General features: G+C 37.2%; 1 protein-coding gene across 1 annotated transcript in view; it reads right to left on the reverse strand.

Annotated features, from left to right (window-relative positions):
- Nucleotides 1-22,259, reverse strand: part of CDC42BPB (CDC42 binding protein kinase beta) — a 167,313-nt gene that overhangs the window by 117,972 nt on the left and 27,082 nt on the right. Inside the window, exon 2 of the mRNA XM_069103758.1 lies at nucleotides 13,165-13,256. Within this exon, the coding sequence (XP_068959859.1) occupies nucleotides 13,165-13,256 (92 nt within the window). The remainder of the gene's footprint in view (nucleotides 1-13,164; nucleotides 13,257-22,259) is intronic.

The following is a 22,259-nucleotide window of genomic DNA, read 5'->3' on the forward strand; positions in this document are numbered from 1 at the left end:
CAAATTAAACACTTCAGTAAAATAAGGATGCTGTAAATCATTATAGAATTTCTTATTTATAAGTCCTAAATAAATGAAAACTGTACTTAGAATTTATTTATAACCAATATAATCCTGAGGATCCCCATTACCGCCAATTTCAGAAAATGGAAAGAAATAAGACCCAACCTACTTCAAAAATAACTGTTGTTACTGTTCAGTTGTTTCAGTTACGACTCTCTCTTTGTGATCCCATTTGGGGTTTTCCTGGCAAAGACACTGGAGTGTCTGCCATTTCCTTCTCCATTTCATTTTACAGATGAGGAAACTGAGGCAAGCAGGATGAAGTGACTTGCCTAGGGTCACACAGCTAGTATGTGTGAAAAACCTAATTTGAACTCAGGAAGATAAGTCTTTCTGACTCCACACCTAGCACTCTATCCACTGTATAACCTAGCTAACGTTCAAAAATATGTAAATAAAATGTTTTAAAGGAACTCCAAAAATATCAAGAAAAAATATTTCTAAGATCATTAATTTTATATTTCCTTTCAAAATGTTTTCACTTTAAGCCCTACTGATTCCAAACTTCTTTTAAAAAGCTACTCATGGAGAAACTAGAAAGTTTTTTTTTTACTATTTCTGAATTCATTTGCTTAAAAAAAACTTATTACATACACCCTCCTTCACCCCCAACACACATTTTTACAAATTAATTCTTTTAATCTTTGTGGTATAAATATTGAATACAAATATACAATTACTGGCATGTTAGCATGAATAATTGGTAAGTTGGGGTAACTATCTGGTAGTACAATTATGGCTCTCTTCTCTGTGAACAGTAATCCTAAAATATTTCAAAGTTCTACATCTTTCAAAGTTAAACTTCCAGAATTAAAGGATTAAAATGAAAACACTTCTAGGAATTACAGACCCATAACATCAAGATATTTTCAACAAATTTAGACTAAATGAAAAAGCATTTATTAAAATTCCATACTAAGTTGGGGAAGTGGCCCATTTAACTTCATTATTTTGTCTCTGGTAATAAATAGGGTTAAAACTGTGGGTCCCAAGATAAGTTTAGCAAAAAGCTTCCCCTCCCTACCTTCATCATATAGCCTGCAAGTCCATGACTTGTAGAAGAAGTGAACACCTAGGAAAAAGTCTGAAAGGAGCTCTCAATGACTCTTTCTGCAAAGCCCTAAACATTTTGACTTTCCCTATAATGATACTGTGGCAGTTATCTACAAATTTAACAAACTATTCTTAAAGCTGTTTGGGGTTTTTTGCTGTACAATTTTTTGGGGTACAGAGTTCCACATTATTTAGATCCTGTTATGTAAATGAATACCAAGTATGCATAAACGTATACATTATATACACATAAAAATATCTGTCTACATACAAACATATGACACAATTCGGAGTAATCTATACACAAAGCTAAGGCACAGTCAAATGTCATATTTTAGATTTTTTTTTTTTTTTACTTTTTTTATTTTACTGGAAAACTTTTTATTGTCGGTGGAGTAGGAGAGGTGGACACAGGTTAGATGATTCCAATTTTGTTGGCAACAACTAAATCATCATAGTCTGGAGGCCAGATCAGTGGGTTGACCTTGGCCACAACGATGTCATACAGCTTCTTTACAGCCTGCTTGATCTGATGCTTGTTGGCCTTGATATCCACAATGAAATTGTTGTCCTCGATCTTCTTCATAGCAGACTCGGCGGTAAAGAGAAATTTAATGATCACATAGTGATCAAGCTTGTTTCTCCGAGGGACACTTTTCCGAGGGTATTTGGACCGCTTTTAAAGTCTTAGTGTCTTGGGCTGCTGGAAGGTGGGGGATGTTCGGATCTTCTTTTTGTGGCTATGGCCACCTTTCAACACCGCCTTCTTGGCCTTCAAGGTCTTGGACTTGGCTTCTGTCCTGGGGGGGACAATGGCTTTCTTCTTCAACTTCAGTGCCATCTTGGGGGAAAGGGTCTTCCGCCATGCTTCTCATGAGCTTATACATATTTTGTTTTGGGAGGTTTTTTTTTGCTTTTTTGGAGGAGGAAAGGTAAGGCAATTGGGGTTAAGTGACTTGCCCAAGGTCACACAGCTAGTTTTGTGTTAAGTGGCTGAGGCCGAATTTGAACTGAGGTCCTCCTGACTCCAGGGCTGGTGCTCTATTCACTGCGCCACCTAGCCACCCCCTTATCCATATTTTAGATCTTGGCATTGGTGACGGGACATTATCAATAAGTTAGGGACAATTTAGTTGTGGGAAATTAAGCTAAACTTAGGGAGGAAGAGCAAAAGATGTTGGTACCAAGGAAGGGACCAGGATTGTCTTGGAAAGGCAACAGTCTGTGGTAGCAAGGTTTTAGGAAAAGAAACAGAAATCTAAGGACAGTCAGATGTCAGAAATACAAACTTATATAGTTAAGAAAAGAAATTTCCCTCTTTTAAAAAAATCTCTTTTCCTCTTATACCTCAGAGGCTATTTTCCTCTTGTCCCATTATTATCTCTGTTCTCAATACTCCCTGTTCATACTGTAAAATAATTTGACTCATGTTTGCTTCTGAAAAAAAAACCCATTAAATTAAGTTTCTTTTTTATCTAATATGTAGATCTGCTTTCTCCCCTTCCCCCCCCCCCGCCCCGCCCCAGTAAGTAGTCGTTGAGGAGGAAGTTTTCCACTCTGTTTTAGCCCATATCAATCCAGATCTGACCTGAGATAGGCCCATGTGGTAGGCTAGATTTAACTAAGATCAGTAAATTTGGGTTCACCATACAACAAGGCTAAAATCACATTCAGTCCATTACAGTCCTAGAAGTCAACCTCTTAGGAAACTACAATAAAAGACATGAACTGACATACAACTGAATACATTCTTGCCCAGCCTCTAAAAATTATACTTATAGTACAATTTAGACTCATGGGGGTAGTACTGGAAGAAGAGTGAAAGAATGAAAGGAATGGGCCAGAATAATAATGATAGTTCACACTTAGTCTGTTGTTATTTTTAAAAGGTACTTATATATTCTCTGTGACAATGAGCCTAGAATTTGATTGAGCAAGGCCCAGTTTTGAGAAGGTTTTAATATCCTATGGCATTAAGGAACCAGATACATCTATTAGAATATATTCAATTAATTCTTTTTTGTAAGAGAAGAAAAGGAAATACTCATATTTTCTTATACTATTTTCCTTTTAAATTATACTAACAATGAACTGATATGTTAACAACTGGGGTACTTTTAGCTGGTAAGTCAAATTGAAGAGATCAAAATGAAATATGAACTTCCACTGCCAAATCAAATTTGGACAGCTGCCTCACATTTAGTATAGAAAAGCAGTTTTCCTTTGAGAGGCAGCACAGTAAAGAGAAAAGACAATGAACTTCAAAGATCTAAGTTTATGTCCTAAGTTCCCTGAGTATCAATTTCCTTAATTGTAAAATGGGAATAATAATACACATACTACTTATATCACAGAGCTATCATAAAGATCAAATAAAATAATGTATACAAAAACATTATTAAACAAGCTGTTATTTAAAACAACAGTAAATTCTCTGACAAAGGTCCTGAAATGTAAGATATATAAGGAATGAATATATATATGACATATATATATAATATATACATATATATATATAATGACAGCAGTTCAAAGAAGTACAAACATCATTTCTCAAAGGATAAGTAGTCAAATATGAACAAACAGTTCTCAAAAGAATTGCAAGCTATTAACAACTATTATGAAAGACTGCTCCAAATCACTAGTAAAAGAAATACACAGTAAGACAATTCTAAGTTTCACCTCATACTACAAGCTAATTGGAAAAGATGATAAAGGATGGAAACAGTGTGTGTTGGAGGGGTTATGGGAAAAATCAGGTAAACTAATAAACTGTTGGTGAAACAGTGAATTAATCCAACCATTCTGAAAAGCAATTTAAAATTATGTTGAGAAATTAACTAAACTCTAATACCCTTTGACCCAGAAATCCCGCTGCTAAGCTGGTAAATCCTGGGGGGTCAATGATTAAATAGGTCCTATATAAAACAAAATAGCAGCACTATTTGTAGTAGCAAAGAATTAGAAACAAAGCAGATGTTGATTGACTGGGAAGTGACTAAACAAACTGATCTGTGAATGTAACGGAGAATATGAAAAATACAGAGAAGCATGAGAAAGAATTACATAAGCTGATACAAAGTAAAATAAATGGAATAAGGAAACAATATACATAATTACAAAAAACAAAACAACAAATGAAACTAAATGCTATAAAATTATGATCAGGTTTAGCCCTAAAGAAGAGATATGAAAACATACCTCCTTCCATTTTTTGAGGGGCAATGGATATAAAACACTGCATATAATGTTAGATCTAGTTACTGTGTTGGTGAGTTTTGTTGAATCAATGGGTTGGGGGTTTTTTGTTTTGTTTGCTTCCCTTTTCTGGGGGGCCTGTTTTGTTCTTTGTTATAAGGGTCAGCCCTCTGGGAGGAATGAATTGGGAAATAGATATCAAAAGCTATCAAAACATTTTTTAAAGGAGTATACATAGACATGAAAGGATAATAATTTCAATCCCACTGTAAAAACTTTATTTGTGTTTCTTGTTGCTATATGTAATGGGAATCTGAAGATCTTCCCTGCCCCTTAAAAGACCTAGGGGGGAGTCTGAAGACCTCCTCTGCTTTGAAAGTAAACTCTGCCCACTAATAGGCTGAATATAATTACATGGAGCCTGTGATGGAGGAAATTTGCTGAAGGGTGCAGCAGAGCCCACAGGGAGCGTCCCAGCTGTGAAGATAAACTCTGCCCCCTGATAAGCTGAATGTAGTCACATGGAGTCTGTGGTAGGAGGAGTCTGCTGAAGAGAAGCAGAGCCCACAGGAAGCTGGTTCAGAACTAGCCAGATGGTGGGGGGAAAGAGCAACTCAGGTAAGGAGATAGAGTAAATACTGTGAGTAAATACTGATCTCCTATTGGTTTATGGGAAGGCTGAAGGATGCTGTGGCTCTCAGCATTATTAAGACTTCTGAATATCTTTGGTGCTATGGTGGAATTAGCTTACTGGTTTTGGGATTTGATTTTCTCGTATCTATATAAGTACTTCAGTTCTATCCTCTATCTGGAGAATCTGGTATATTTTGCGATCTAACGTCATGCGATACTTATAGTCATGGTCTTTATTGTGATCGTAGGCACTGTAAATATTGCACTGGCACTATACTATATCATATGCATTTTCAAAATTATCTCTCTGTACATCCTCTCATATAACAAAGACTAAAAAGCATGGAGGAAAAGCAGATCAGCAAAACCAACATATACAACTATGTCTGAGAGAATATGAAATATTCTATATCCACAGTCTTCAACCTCTACAATGAAGAAACATACATTTTATCAACTGTTCTCTGGTATCAAGATCTTTCAAATACATAGGATTTAGTTTCTTTGTATTTTTACACCCATGTACATTGTTAAAAATTTTATATATGTGTATATGTATGTGTAAATTATTATTTTTTGTTCACATCACTCTTCACCAATTCATAAGACCTCCCATGTTTTTGTGAATTCTTCATATTCATCATTTCTTAAACTTCATCAATGTTACAGTTGTGTTCTACTCTGTTTGGCCATTATCCAATGGATAGGCATACTTTTTACCCAATCTTCTCTTCAATGTCAAATGCTATGAATATTTTGGTATATTGGGGATCTTTCTGTCTGTCTTTAATTCCCTTTCAGTTCATGCTAAGCAGAAAGATCTATAAATCAAGGTTAGTGACATTCTAGTCACTTTTTTTTAGCCTAATTCCAAATTGCTTTCCACATTTGTTGGATAAATTTATAGCTCCACCAACTGTGTACTAATTAGCATATCTGTCTTGCTGTAGCCCCTCCAGCAATGGCTCCATCTTCTGGTCATCTTTACCATTCTGATGAATGTGAAGGAATATTTAAAAGCTCTTTAGTAAAACTAAAAATATTAAGAAATAATATTTTTTCTCTAAAAGCCTTTTCCCAAATAGCTAGTAAATCCCCTGGAGAAGGTGGGGGACAAGAGAGGACAAAAGGAAAAAAAAAGATCTTTCATTAGGTGAATTAAGGGTGGTAACCAGAAATTCAACAAAAAATATTTATAGTCTAGACATGGAGGAAAAAAAACAATCATCTGAGCTTTCTATGGTGCTAGATACTTGACTAATCAAACACAAACACAAACATAGTCTCCAGAGTTTAGAGAGTTTACATTATAATGGGCAAAAACAACACAGAGAACCCAACAGAGGGTGGTGGTAGGGCAGGGTGTAGGGAGGAATATGGGATCACAGGGGAATGGGGTGAATAATTTTGAAGTCCATTGACAAGGCCAGTGGAGGAAGGAAGGAAGACTGGTCTAGGTTCTTCCACAAAATAGAAGCTCCAGGAGGAATTCCCCAATATGAATTCCTTATAAAAAGTTATACCAAAGTGAGCAGGCCACAAGATGCTTAGGCTATTCCAGTATAAAGGAATGGTATGAAGGGAAATTTCAAAATGAGCCAGCAACAGAGGAAGCAAGGTTTTGAAATCCAATGAAGATCAGATCATTTTTCCACTCCCAAAGTGAACAGGATATTAACCTAAGAGCAGTCTCCACTCTCAGTTTACAGAAGAGAGATTAGACTAAGGTGCACCACATAGGAAGTACTTCCTTCACTCAACAGGCTACTCTCACCACCTCTTATTTAATTTAGATTGTCAATACAGATCTCCAGAAGGGAACACATGGATTTACCAGGGAAAGTCTACCCAGAACTATATTATTACATGACAACATAATTTTTTTTCCCTTTGAGATGATGATAAATGTTACCTAAAGCTGCATGGAGCAGAGTTCATGTTGCAGGGCATGGGGAAATATATATCAGTTTGGACACCTCTTTCTCCAAGCTAGAAATAGGTTAATGGTGAATAAAACTGCTTCTGGCAGACAGGTGTCTAAACAGAGTACAGTATATTGGCATTAATATTTTTCTTCAATAAGAGAAAACTCAGAATTACCCTGATTTGCATTTTTATCATTGTTAGTGATTTGGAGCAATCTTTCACATGATTTTTTTGCAATTTCCCCCAGAATTATTTGTTCATAACATTTTACCATGTATCCTTGGGAAGGGGCCTTTACACTTAAACATTTGAATTCCCTTATAGATACTAGATATCAGAAATACTTAATGAAATATTTTCTCCAATTAAGTCACTTGTCTTATCCTAGTTGCACTGTTTGTGTAAAAGCTTTCCAATTTCATGACCAATTTTATGTTTTCCTCTATGCCTTTAAAACTTTCTTCTATGCCTTAGTTGTTAAAGGTGTCACTTCTACTTTTTTTAATGGTGTGATCTTTAACATTAGTTTTAAAAAAAACCCTTATCTACCTTTAGCTTATATGGTGTAAAATGTATATGGTGTAAAATAACTATTTTATGGTTACCGCTCTTCAATTTTCCTAATAGTTCTTGTCCAATAAGTAGTTTTTATCAAACCCTTAGATCATTGTGTTTGCATCTGAGTTTCATTTATTTCGTGTTTTATCACTGATCCATTTTCCATTTTTTTAAACTAGTATAAAATGGCTTTCACAATTACTGCTTTATAATATAATGAGGTTTAGAAATACAATTACTCCTTCAATGATACTTTTTTGCACTTACTTTCCTTGAGATTCTAGACTTTTTATTCAACTTGTATGACTAAATCTATAAATTTAGGTATTATCATATTGATTGTACTTGTTAGGTTCACCCATGGAAAAAAAACTATTTGTACAATTATTTGTCATTCTTTATTTTCTTTAAAGAGTGTTTCATAACATTTTTATAATAAAGTTTTGAGTTTCTTGGCAACTGACTCCCAAATATTTAAGCTTTTTGAATGATATTTCCCTACTTTGCTCTTGGATTTGTAAAAATCTCTGTATGGAAATGCTGACTGCTTTTGAAGATTTACTTTGTGTACTGCTATAGAATTTACTTATTTCTTCATTAGTTTCTTTGCTTATTCTCCACAATCTGATAAACAGAACATCACACTGCAAATAATGAAAATTTCATCTCTTCTATGTCAAATGTTTAGGTCATTAATTTATTTTTTTTAACTTGCTGTTCTTCCTAACATTTCTAGAACTGTGTCTAGTGTTATTTTATTCCTAAATTTGATGGGAAAGATTCTAGTTTTCTCCTTAGCAAAGAATGCTGGCTTTTAGTTTTAGAGATAAACTATTATCAGCAAATTGGCCCTTCTATTATCTCAAGATCTTTCAGAAGGTGTAGATTTTTACCATACGTGGTTTTCAGAGGATTTTTCTGCATCTACTCATATAATCTCATGGGTTAGCAGTAGTTTTGCTTTTAATATGATGCATTACCTTACATGTTTTCCTAATGTTGAACCATTCTTAGTATTAATCCAACTTGTTCATAGTGAATCATTTTTTTGGATAGGTTACTGTAGTTTTGTTTTTTTTTAACTAGAATTTTATTTAAAATTCTTGCATTCATCACTAGTTATAATGATCTGGAATTCAATATCTTTCTTTTATCTCTCTCTAATTTGTACATTAAGACAATATTTGTCCCATAAATGAATTTTGGTAGAATGTTTTCCTTCTCAATTTGGGAATAACTAATGTAGCAGAGATAGTAATCCTGAAACATTTGACAGAATTCATCTATAAAACTATCAGGATGAGGAGTTTTAACTCAGTTCCTTAGTGGCATGCTGTAATGGGAATGTAAATTTATGTTGTAGCCATCTTTCTAAGATTGTATTGTGTAAGATCTTCCCAGCCCCTAGGCCCTTTGATAGGCTTAAGTGCACCAGGAGGCAGTGGTGGGAGGCTTGTTTTTCAGGAGATATACGGTGATTGGGCAGTTGGTCAAGAGGGTTGTTACATTCTCTGAGCCAGGAGAAGGCTATATAATCCCAGATGTGAGACTTTGTTTTGGGGCTCACTTTGAGAAATGTCATATGATTTGACCAGATGAGAGCCCCCCAGCTTTGAAAACCCAGATGTTGATGCTTCCCTCTCTGCTAACTGTGATTTGGTATGGATGTAATGGTTGGACAGTTTGGAAGCCTGTCTACTTGATCTTGTTTGTAACTTCTATCTGTATACTCAAGTTCGGGGTGCCAACCTTTTTCCCCTGAACTAGGTAAACGATATATGTTTGATTGATTAAAGTAAGCCTGTTAACCCATTTTGAGTTGCTTTCCTTTAGCAAAAGCAGATTCAAGAACCTGTGTTGGCGGCCACCCTGGGGATGCTAGGGTGCTTGCTGCTACAATTCTTTAGCTCTAAGTTCTCCAGTTAGCCTCTAATAATGATTCTGTATGTTTTGAGATGTGTACCTTATACACATTCTGCCTCTATTCTGTTTTCTAGGGTGAGGGGAGGGGGCAGAACATTAGAGGATATTATATTTGATCATGGAGGTAATAGAGCCACTGGGGTTCACTGAGAATAAGGATGACGTGGTTGAAGTGTGCTTTGCACCAGCACTTTAGGAAAATTACTTTGATGCTAGTCTATTCTCATAGACTCTAATCATCTCCTTTATACTTGTCCTATTCCAAGTTAATTGGCTTTACTTAAAAATTTGTAACTTCTTTTAATTTGTACAGGTTTCACCATGACCCTTCTCTTTCCCTGCCCAGCTAAAGCATGTAATTCTTAATTTTCCCTCTTTCTTACCTCCTGGTATAACCTTATTTTTCAGTATCTACTTCCAAACTTTCCTTTGCTTTTTCCTTTCCCTTTCTCTTCCCTTCTGATTATGAATTCTATTCTCTAATTCATATACCCTCACTGGTACCTTCTTTATTTTGTGTTCCTCATGAAGGGAGTTTCTGGAATGCTTACTTTTCTATCCAATTTCTCTGCCACTGCAATTTGTTGATCTTAACACAATCCTTATTCTGCTGTGCATCACTCATAAAATCACTTCAATTATAATATATTTTTTAAAATGAGCTTTACATAACAGTGAGACAGTTTCATATACAATCCTCCTTTTCTATTTTATACTCTATATGAAAATGTTCAATTTTTTTTTCTGGTTCTTGTGAAATTCAGGGGTGTAAATCTATTTATGAAGGAAGCAATGTTAAAAAGAAGCTGTATCATGCAGTGGAAGCTACTGCATCCAATCAAATCATGAGGCCCAGCCCCACTCCCTCCCTTAGACCAATCATTTATCATTCCTAATACCAGGGTATAATGCTGGCTCTATTCCCTCCTACTGCTCTGGGGATTCAAACATCTCTCCTGGGTAGAATACAGTATTGGAACATTTCATCTTTTTCCCAAGAAGGTAGTCGCCTAAGGTACAAATTCCCCTCAGATGAAACTAACATATGGCCCAGCCCTTACCAAAGACATATATGGTCCCCTCGAATCCCATCTCCCCAAGGGATTCTGTCCATAGTATCCTTTTCTATTACTGGGGCAAGACATCCCTTCTTTTTCTCTCAGAAAAGTTCCTCATCTCTACTGCTTTTTATCCTATTCTAGAACAGCTACTACTTCTGTTGAGACTAAAGAATTTACTAACCCTTTGTTTTCACATAGAGGAGGACGAGGGAAGAATAACATTTAGCTCGTCACAACCTACAAATGACACTGATTCACTTATAGAGAATCAGAAGATTTATTCCAATGAAGTATTAATTCAGTCCTTCTTGCTTCTCTTCTTTTTGTTAAGTCTCCCTAACATCTTTAACCTCTTGGATTCTTTGTCGCTTTGTCTTCTTTCTTTTATTGTTCAATTTTTTTTGTTTTAAAATAATAATATCAACATTAGATAATTGATTTCATTATGTAGTCTTTTCCTGATAATTATACTTATTTACCTTTCTTGTTTCTGTTCTTTGTGGAGTTGAAAGTCACAGATTCTGTCCACCTCAGTTTACTTGGTTTATTTTGAGGTAATTCTTTAAATACTTTTCTTTTGTTGAAGGTCCATCTTTTTTCACTGATAATTTGGGTCGGCGTGGTAGGGTATGTCATTTTGGGTTGCATTTTAAGTTCTTTTAATATTCTTTCCCTTCTGAGGAGTAATCCTGGGCTGTTCAAACTGATATAACCCATATATGTTAAAGTCTTTCTCCTTCAAATTTTTATTCTTGAAATTTTAACATTTATCACTATCTACAATTATGAGGGTTTTCTCTGGCTGCAACCTGCAGGTCTAATCAATCAAAGCAATACTGTCTGTATTCAGAAGTTTTAGGTAGTTTTCATGAATTTTTTCCTTTTGGTCTATGATCTAAGAGATTTACAATATTTATAATATTTCTATCATTCTGCCTGCCAAGTCAGTCTTCACAGTCTGTACAGAATTCATGTGTTCTTTTTAAAATTGCTATCTTTTGCTTCTCTTCTGCTGATTATTTTCTACTTGTGTATTTGTGTCCCAAATCTTTTATTCACTCTCACAGCTATTTATTTGTCTTTTGAATTATTCTTTATTTTCTTACTCAACGATCTCTGGGGTGTTTGCAGAAGCCTTTCAATCAGGGAATTTGGGGCCATTTTCCTTTAAAGTAGACTACTTGTTCATAGTGTTCTGGTTTATCTTTACATTTTACTCCTTTTCCCTTATGTTTCCATAAAACTTGGTTTATTTGCTTTAAACTAAGGTTTTATTCAGGTGTTTTGCTTTGGCTATTTAGTCTTTCAGACTCATTTTACCAACCGCTTCTTTATGGCTTGCCTCTTCAGTCTTTGGTGTACTCCTGCAGAGACCCTACCCTCTAGACTATGTACATACTCCTCATCTTCCTGGTGTTTTGAGGGTTGTAAAGACCTGGTCTTGGTTCCCTGGCAAGAGTAAATTCTGAACAAAAAGGGCTAGTCTTGTGGGCATAACCAGTCTGCTCTCCTTCAAGCATGAAAACTCTTTTCTCCTGTCTTTGCCCTTTGTCTTCTACCTCCCTTTCTAACTCCAAGTGTTCTCCCTTTTCTTTGGATATGTGGGAAAAGTCACTGCCTGCCACTTCTTCTGGGGTAGGGATTTTAGGCTGAATTACTATTGGAAGGGAGGGGAGGGGAAGGAGGAAGGGCTGAGAGAGAACTCATTACTCCAGGTATGTGTAGTGAGCTGGAGAGGAACTAAGAGGAATCTCTAAGTATTAAATTCTCCCATGTTATTTAATGAGTTTTGGGTTTTTTTTTACCTTGAGTATTGTTCCTGCCTTATCTGATGGAATGAACTTGTGCTACTCTATATCTAAAGCATAATTTCTTACCCTGAAGGTTTCTAGATTGCAGTAGTTTTGAACTGATTTGACTAGATGAGTTCTAAGATGTTTTCCAACTCCTGTGATCCTTAATCATAACTTCTCTGTAATTCAATTCAACAAGCATTTATTAAGTGCTTATTAAATGCAAGGCACTACTCTAGGAAGTAAGGATACAAAGACAAAAATAAATAGCACTAATCCTCAAGTAGTTGGCATTCTACCAAATACATTCATTTGATACATATTCTGCTTCCTAAATAGCTGTCATTACAAACCAGTTCAATTTAATATGTACAATAAATAGTGCAGTGTATTGCCAGTGAAATGAAAGTAACTACGAATATAGCAAAATGTTTTATTGCTTAATAATTCTCGAATAAGAGAGAGGACAAGTCTTCCAGATTAATTAGGGCTAGATAGCACTAACTCTATTTTAGCACAAAATAAAAGTTATCTTGTATACTTCCTAGTATTTGAGGAGGGTTGGCTTAATTTGGTATACACATTTTCTGTAATGATTACAGCTCAGCCTTCATTAAATTTAAGAAAGGAAATATCAAACCTGCTGGTACTATTTCATTATGCAAAAATTCTCACAGGTAATTGTATTTCATATATTCTGGAGTCATCTTATAAATACAGCATTGTTATTTTTCTAATCTCAACTCTACCTTTTAGTTGTCCCCAACAGAAAACCTAACAATAACCTAACTGTCTCCTGAGTTAGTAGCTTTGTAAAGACAACATGGCTATTAAAGGTCAAGTTACTGTATCAAATCTATCTCCCTCCCCCCCACCAAGGAGAAAAAAACCCCCAAATGGAGATATTTAATTTTAAATACACTGGGCCTTAATTTTAAAATTAAATTTTACCTTACCTCACCAAATGCACCTCTTCCAATTACTTTAATTATTTCAAAGTCATCTCGATGAAGCTGCATTTCCTTCACCAGTTGTGTAAATGGCTTTGCTACAAATAAAAATGTAAAATTAAAGCTTAAACCAAAGTACCTGAAAATATCAACTCTACATTAAATAAAGCATGGCTGATTAAAACAAATGGTTAAGTTTCATTTATTTAACAATGTGGGGAGATAAGGACAAATTAATTTATAAATTTCTAAGTTGTTACTGAGCTCTAATAGCCCCATAATACCTCTATGTAGAAAAAAAAATTCCCAAACTCTGGATGACAATCCAATAAAAGATAAAATCTACTACAATAAAAGTAGACAGTTTATTACAATAGAATCTAGTCTGAATTATGGTTAAGACAAGATGCCAAACTTCATCAGACCAGGGCTCCTTCTGTAGTCAAGTGTATAACAAATACATAAAAGGAATATGCTAGCAGCTGTCCTTCAACAATGATCCTTTCAAAAGATGAATAAGTATAGTTTAAAAGAGAGGCCCCATAGACATCAAAATATATAAAGTAATACTTTTTGCAGCAACATGCTAGAAACAAAGTAGCTGTTTGATCTATTTTGCTTTATCTTACATGAGGAAATTAAGGCTGGCATAGTGGACAGAATGATGAAAATGGAAACAGGAGTTCAAATCCTGCTTCAGACACTAGTTATATAACCCAGAGCAACTTACTTAAATCTGTCTATGCTTCAGTTTCTCCATCATAAAATGAAGGGGTTAGGTGGCCTCTAATATTCCTTCTAGCTTTAAATGTTGAATTCTGTGATTCTAGAACTTTCTAAGCTTACATAGATAGTAAGAGTACTGAAAATGGTTACACTATACTACATGTCTCAACAGTATCTCTAATATCGCTGTTATTCTACTAGTGAGTGTTAACAGTTTACAAAGTTATAAAGTGATAATTGTATAATTGTTACTACTCAAGTAAACTAACCAGTATATGGAGGTTTTATCCACAAAACGGTAAAAAGGCAAGGAGTCCAGGGGCTTCTCCTCTAGTAAATACAAGCCAGGTTTCTGTTTCAAATTAATAAGGAGCCAAGTACAGAAGAAAATTCACTGACTTCATTTGAAAGTGAAAGCATTAAAATTACAGCTTTGTCATTCACTCCACGTGGTTAGGTTATCTTGGAGAAGACGCTTGAGCTCTCTGGGCCTTAATTTTCTCACAAGAGGACAGATAAGATGATTCACAAATTCCTTTACAACTCTAGATTCTGTGATCAGTGTCCTGATCCAGAGGCACCAAAAGATGATTAGTTATTGATTTTTTTGATTACTTATTGATAAGTGTCCAGAGGATCACTTGGGCTCTTTGAATATATATCCTCAGTTACCCAGCACAGAACCTGGCCAGGTCCTAAAAAAAGTTTGTTCACTGGTTGATTGAACTGGTTGATTGAATAGGTCTACTGATACAGAGGAGGGAGGTGAGTAAAAATAAATAAAAAGGCAAAAGGGGGTGGAGAGATAAAGGACAGATAATTAGAATGAAAGTAATACAGATACAAAAGATATCAACAGAAAAAAGGTAAGAGGCATGGGAACAGTAGCTTTGAAGGGGGGAGGGGGGAATCCACCCAAAGAGTTTCCATTTTTCTTATTTAACTTCCTTATTACCCTCTGAAGACATTAAGGTTCTGACTAAACAGTTGTTTCTTTTATTCCTAGCACTTCTGGTTGGTCTCAAGCCTTTCCTCACTCAAGTTCATCCTCCATGCAGTTGTCAAATTAATCATCCTAAAGTTCTGGTCAATTTATCCTGTACATGTCTTGTTTGCAAAATTTATTTGTATTCAAATGCGAGCTCCTTGAAGACAAGAACTCCTTTTTGCCTTTCTTTTTAACTCCTCCCTCCCAGGGTAGTATAGTAGGAATTAATAGTCAGTGAATAGTAGGAGCCTAATAAATGTTTGTCAGCTTTCTAACTTCACTTTCCTCTCTGATTCTAATAGACAATTTTCATTTATGTTTTCTGAAAGCATCCAGGACTTTTTTCCCCCTAAGGCTGTCAGGGGTGGTACAGTGATTTTTAAATTTTAGATCCTGGACCAGCATTCCAGGAGAGTTGTTTTTGTTATCAGGTATCACAATGTTTTGATTTTGTTCTAACATTTCTTGCTGTCTCAGAGTCATTGATTTGTCTTTGATCTATTCCAGTTTTCAGGGACTTCTATTACATGGATACAGTTTACTACTTCCTCTTGTAAGCTACTTATTCTCTACTTTCCTCAAGAAAGAATTTTCATTTTATCTCTTACTTTGATTTGAAGAATTTATACGGTCCTTATGGTAAGTCAATTTTTTTTTCCTTTGAGTCTCTACATGCAATTTTTACAGTTACTTCTTTGGGGATACCTTTAGATTTGCAGTGATTTTTTATACTGGTAAATGTTTTCTTTGATATGCTCACCTTACAGCTTTAGTTCCTACACTAGACTTTTGTGCCTTGTTGCAGTATTTTGAGTGGAAAGTTCAGACCTGCTTGGTGCCTCTCTCTAGTTCACCTGAGTTCCTACAATGAACTATATTTTCCAGTGTATCTTTTTGGTTCAAAGTAATGGATCTTCAAGGGCCTTTCTGTCATCTTGGGGAGAAGATATCTCAGAGTCCCCTGGACTGGGCCAGGCCTATCCTGATATATACTGTATATACTGTACTCTTCACTTCCTATTGTGATTCCTAAGTAAGGTAAATACTCTGGGGCTTTCTGACCACTTTTGAATTCTCTTGGAAGAATCTACTGCTTTTACTGCCTTAATACACAGTCTTGCAGGTAACATATCCCTCCAGCTGGTCTCTGGTCATGCTGGGAAGCTATCTTGGGCTGGCTTTGTTTTTTCCTTTCATACAGTCCAGGGACTACTGGCTGACTTTTTATACAGGTCTGCAGTGGGAGAAGTCACTTATTATAGTTTCTTGCTGAATTTTTTTTTAACTATTAGTCTAGTATGAATTTCAGAGTTTTGCTGGAAGCATGTAGGAGCTGAGTGACAGACATGGCTAGGTGGTGCACTGGATAAAGTGCTGGGCCTGGAGTTAGGAAGTCAGTTCAAATCCAGCCTCAGACACTTATTAGCTATGTGATCCTGGATGAGTCATTTGACCTCTCCCTCAGTTTCTTCAACAATAAAATGGGGGTAATTACAGCATTTACCTCACTAGGTTGTTGTGAGAATCAAATGAGATATCTGTAAAGTGCTTATTAGCACACTGCCTGACACATATATAGTACTTAATAAATGCTTATTCTCTACCTTCTATCCAGGCAGCCATCTTGGCTAAAAAGTCCTGTGCTATCAAATTTTTAAATCATTAATAGGAAGCTATAAAAAATAATAGAACTGATGGATTTAGGGTACAAACTGAAACTTTGTGGGGACATGGACATTGTGGGAATTTCTTGCAACTATACATATTACAAAGGTTTTGTTTTCGTTTCTTGTTTCCTCCAATGGGGAAATGAACTAGATTAATTAATTTATTCAAATTAATTTAAAAATAAAAGACTCCTGGAAAAAGCTATTCAGTACTCAATTGATTCCATTTCTCACCTTTCCATCTTTTGCTTTCAAACTCATCACTCAATGGAAATTGCTCTTTCCAAATTAATTCTCAAAATCTCAAACCTTAATTCTCACCACACTTGAACTTGGCTTTGCAGCATTTAATTTTTCTTTGCTCTAGAAGTTCTGGACTTCAACAGTGTCATCAATGCAAGTTTTCACTCCGAGATGACCAATAGATTCTTTCTAGTTTCCCTTTGCTCTCTGGTTATAATAGATCTTTTCATTTATAATTTCCTGAAATAATGGATCCAGGCTTTGTTTTACAAAATGATTTCAGGTAATCAGATGATTCTTGGATAATTTCTCCCTGAACTATTTCGAAGTGAGAACTGGCTTTTATATTATATGCCTTAAATTTTCTTCGTTTCCAATCTTTTTATTTAAAAACATATTTCTTGCTATCTCATTAGTTCAGTGTTTTCTGTATGGCCCATTCTAATTTTAAGGGAATCTAATTCTTAAGTAAGGTTTACCATCTTCCAATTTATTGATTTTTCTTCCCAGATCTCATTTAATTTAACATTACACTTTGTAATCATGTTTCATTCCTTCCAAGTACTCTTGAAGTCCCTGAGGCCATGTCAATTTTTTTTTTCTGTGAAGCTCTACTTGAACTTGTAGAATAAAATATTTCTTTATTCTGAATTTACAACTTGGGCTTCTCTCTATCCAAATAATTTCTTCATATCGTTTGGCATTTTCCTCTGTTATACTCAAAACTCCAATCTCAGACTCAGCTTGCTTCCATAAGATGATATTGTGGGTGAGTTGCCTTCTTGGACCTGGATGTGTTTCCCAAGAGTAGGTCCCACCCAATGTGGGGATTCCTAGGTTTAGGCTCAGTCTCCTGATGAGAGGCCAGTTTTTACACTTGGCCCCTTCTTGGTGGTCTTCTCCTTATACAGTCTCAAACCTGGTACTCTTAACTATGCTGGAAGTGGCCTCCTGTAACATCCCAGACCCCATTCTTACCTTTTCTCCTCATGTGGCTAAGACATAGTCTGCCTGAACAACATGTTTCCTCGATGCTGGCCTGGCTGTTCTTCACACCTGACATTTCATCTCTCAACCCTTAACCTCTGGATAGGCTCTCCCCAACACTTGGCATGGACTTTCTCGTCACTACTACCTTTTCTCAACTTATATTCCACCTCTTACATGAGGACTTTTCTGACTCTGGATCCAAGTTAGTAACTCTCCTTCACTGATCTAATATATTTTGTATACATTTATATATGTATATGCTCTGCTTCTAGCACCTTGACACACAGTGGCTGTGCATCACTTATTAATTAACCCCTCAGCACTCCTCAAGCAACCTTCTAAGACTAAATTTCAAGTCAGGTACCAATCAGCATGGATAGAGAGAAATCCTCACTAGAACCTCCAAGCACTGCTGACACCCCGTATCTAGCAAAACTGAATATAAGCACCTTGAAAACAAGGGCTGTTTTATTTTGTTTGTATCCTCAAAGCCTAACATGATGCCGGGAAGAGCAGATTTTTAATGTGTTCATTACACTTCCATAATCAAGGAACTATGGTTTTGTCAATATATACCTTGGCAGATGAAATTATCTTTTTGAGTTGCTATGGCAGAAAAATTCATCATCCTATGACTAATGCGGTAATAGGCCTCCCCAAATTTATCCTGGCTAATACAGAGGACAAAATATAGTCTGCTGAAAGGGACTTCTGAAAGTCAAAAAAACTGCAGTGGAGTAAGCAATAAATTGCTATTGTTCTCCCATATTCACCTCCAAATGACCGACCAACCATAAAATAGCACCCCAGAGCAAATCCCGGAATAATGGAGCCAGTAGAGACAGTAGGGTGGGATGTTCTTTTAGCCCAAAAGACTTTGAGGATCACCAAGAAAGATTCATCTCACTCAGGTAAAAGGGAAGCATATTCTAGGACAGGAAACATCCCAGAAAGCCAGAAGTAAGTTCCACTTCAGTAAACTAGTGGAAGATCCTGTGCCCCAGTGCTGTGGAGCAGGCAAACACCAACACCAGTTGTGACAACACTGAGTGCTTCCAAGCAACCCCAGGCAAGCGGGCATGTGGTGACCTCCAAGTGCTTCAGTGTTGCCTGAAGTGGCATCCTACAGCAACTGGACCTCCCCATGCTTAAACATTGCTCCAGTGGGCAGGCATCCTCCAGGGGCATCTTCCAAATGCTTAGTGTAGACCCAGGGATACCCAGAGAACCCCCACCAGGCCAGACACCAACACTAGAACCCCAACTCAGCACCACATAAGCTGCCAGACCCAGCAGCACCAGGCAATATCCTCCAGTCCCCCTAGCACCAGACATGAGGGTCCCCCGTGGGCCTTAAGGCAAGATCAACAAAGCACCAGATAAGCAACCAGGGCCTGCAGACACTAGCACAAGAAGCCAGAGACAGTGCTCCTTCCACTCTGGGAGCAAAGCTCAAATTTAAAAGAAAGGGATGAGTGGGAAAAACTGTAATCTGACCATAGGAAGTTATCATAATCAAGATCAACAAACTCAGAAGAGAACAACAGTTTCACAACACATGTGGACAAAAATGGGAAGTCATCTCAAGGCCAGAAAGAACTCATGGAAAAGCTCAAAAAGAAGTTTTAAAATCATATTAAAAAGGTAGAAGAAAAATGGGGAAAAGAAAAGAGAATTTCTTTCTGGCCATTTGTAGTCATTTTTCTCTGACCCAACAGTTTGTAAAACTGTTTAAAAAAGTAGAATGGTTCAGATGGAAAAGGAGATACAAAAATTCACTGAAGAAAACAACACCTTAATAATAGGGCAAGTGAAAGCTAAAGACTCTTGAGACACCATGAATCAATCAAATTCAAAAGAATGAAAAAAAATGGAAGAAAATGTAAAATACCTCATGGGAAAATGGCCTGAAAAATAGAATCAGAATCACTGGACTACCTAAAAGCCACAATCAAAAGGAGGACCTGGACAGCATCTTTCAAGAAGTTATCAAGGAAAATTGCCCTAATGTCCTGGAACCAGAGGGCAGCATAGCCCTTAAAAGAATCCACCAATCACTTCAGGAAAGAGATCCCAAAATGAAAACCCCCAGGAACATTACTGTTCCTTTCAGAACTATCAGGTCAAAGAAAAATTACTGCAAATGGCCAGAAAGAATTCAAATATCGGGGTGTCACAATCAGGATCATACAAGACAGGCAGCTGCAACATTAAAGGACCAGAGGTTATGGAACATGATACTCCAGAGGGCAAAGAACTAGAACTACAACCAAGAATCACTTACCTGGCAAAATTAAACATAATGTATAGGGGGAAATAAATGGTCATTCAAGAAATAAGAGAATTTCAAGCCTTCATAAGGAGAAGACCAGAACTAAACAAAAAATTTGACCTCTAATATCAAGACCCAAGAGAAGATAATAACGGAAATGAAAACTGAAGGGATTCAATAGAGCTAAACTTTACATGCCTACATGGGAAGATGTTACTTGTAACTCTTAAAAATTTTATCACCAACAGTACAGATAGATATGAGAAAGAGTAGTAAAATGGATACAGAAGGAAGGGAGAGGTAGAATGGGGTAAGTTATCTCACATGAAGAGTCGGGAAAGATGGGGGTGGGTGGGCAGTGAGCCAATTACTTGAACCTTCTCTCTCATCAGTACTGGCTTAAAGAGGAAAAAGATGCACAAAAAGGAAAAAGATGCACAATCAGATGAATACAGAAATCTATTTTACATGACAGGGAAATAGGAGGGGAAGAGATTAAATAAAGGTGGAATGGGGGCTGACAGAAAGGAGGGCAGATCAGGGGAAGTGGTAGATAGAAGCAAAACATCAGTGATGTGGGAAAAGGGAAGACCAAAAAAACAGGAAGAAAATTAGGATGAAGGGAAATACACAGGTAGTCATCATAATGATGAGTGTGAGTGGGATGAACTGTCCCGTAAGACAGAAGCAAATAGCAGAGTAAATCAAAAACCAGTATCCTACAATAGATTGCTTACAAGAAACACCCTTGAAGCAGAGAGACACACACAGAGTAAAGGAAAACCTGGCAAGAATTGTACAAACTGATGCAAAGTGAAATTAGCAAGACTAGGAAAACACTGATGATCAGCTATGAATCACTCAGCTTTTCTCAGCAGCACCAGGCAACATCGCCCCCACCCCCTCCAAAAAAAACTCCACATGAGGGTCGGTTTCCCTGTCATGTAAAATAGATTCCTATATTCACCTGATTGTGCACTGATGTGAAGTTAAGTATGTGCCAAGCAGTGATTTTAAGCACTGGGAATACAAATACAAGGAGAGAAAAAAAAATAGTCCCTGCCCTCAAGGAACTTATATGAGGTAAGATAACACATAAAAGGAAGTAGAAAAGCAGAAGGTAGGGAATGGAGGTACCAGGCACAAGGGCATGGTAAAGAACTCTGGAGTGCAATCTTTTAAGAAATGAAGTCATGGGGGGGGGGGGGGGGAAGAGCCAAGATGGCAGAGTAGAAGCACTACCTTCCTGCAGCTCCAGCTTCCACTCTTCCCAATCCATGTAAAAAGGGGACTCTAAACAAACTTTGGAGCTGCAGAACCCACAAAATGACACGGAGAAGCTAACCTCCCTCTGAGGACAGCCGGCAGGGAAATCCAGCACAGCGCTCTGGGAGCCGAGCCCAGCCCCGTGCCCAGGCTTTAGCCCCAGGGCGGGCCTGACCAGCCGCTGGCCAGAGGGACTCCAGATCAGCAGCAGCTGTAGCCGTTTCCACATAGACACAAAGGACAAAGTGAGAGGTCAGTACAGTCTGGACTTTGGGGCCAGTAAGTGAGAGTGCAGGGCTTTTATCCCCAGGGCGAAAAGCCGCTGAGACTGCAGCACAGCCAGCCAGAGCCACATGGCGGCTTCAGCTCTTGGCCTACAGAGTGTAGGAGGACCAAGCACCAGTCAGAGGGGTAATCGCTCTTGCTTTAACCTGCTTGGATCTGGATTGCAGTCTAGGGTACAGGTTCTGAGGTGTGTGTCCAGCTTGCCGGAGCGTGTGGAGACCTCAGAGAGGGCACCCATCTAATACCTCTGGCAGCTGAGAAAACCCCAGCGTTTCGGACAAAAGCTCCCCTGTGTCTGGTGGCAGAGTCCTACTGTGGCAAAAAGTCTATAAGTCAAGTAATTGAGTGGCAAAATGAGCAGGCAAAGGAAACAAAGCAGACAGAAGATTCCAACAATACATTCCTATTTTGGGGACAAAAAGGAGCAAAGCATGGAACAGGAGGAAGACAGTGAAGTCAGAACTCCTGCACCAAAAGCTTCAAAGGAAAATACCAGCTGGTTACAGGCCATAGAGAAAGATTTTGAAAACCAAATAAGAGAAGTGGAGGAAAAACTGGGAAGAGAAATGAGAACAATGCAAGAAAATTATGAAATGAGAGTCAACAGTCTGACTGAGTGATGGGGGAGGGGGAGGGGTTTATGGGCGGTGCCATGGTTGCTTTG

This window comes from Petaurus breviceps, unplaced genomic scaffold, assembly GCF_028583685.1.
Source record: "Petaurus breviceps papuanus isolate PSGF00001 unplaced genomic scaffold, PetGlider_PUasm1.0 64, whole genome shotgun sequence".
Lineage (NCBI taxonomy): Eukaryota > Metazoa > Chordata > Mammalia > Diprotodontia > Petauridae > Petaurus > Petaurus breviceps.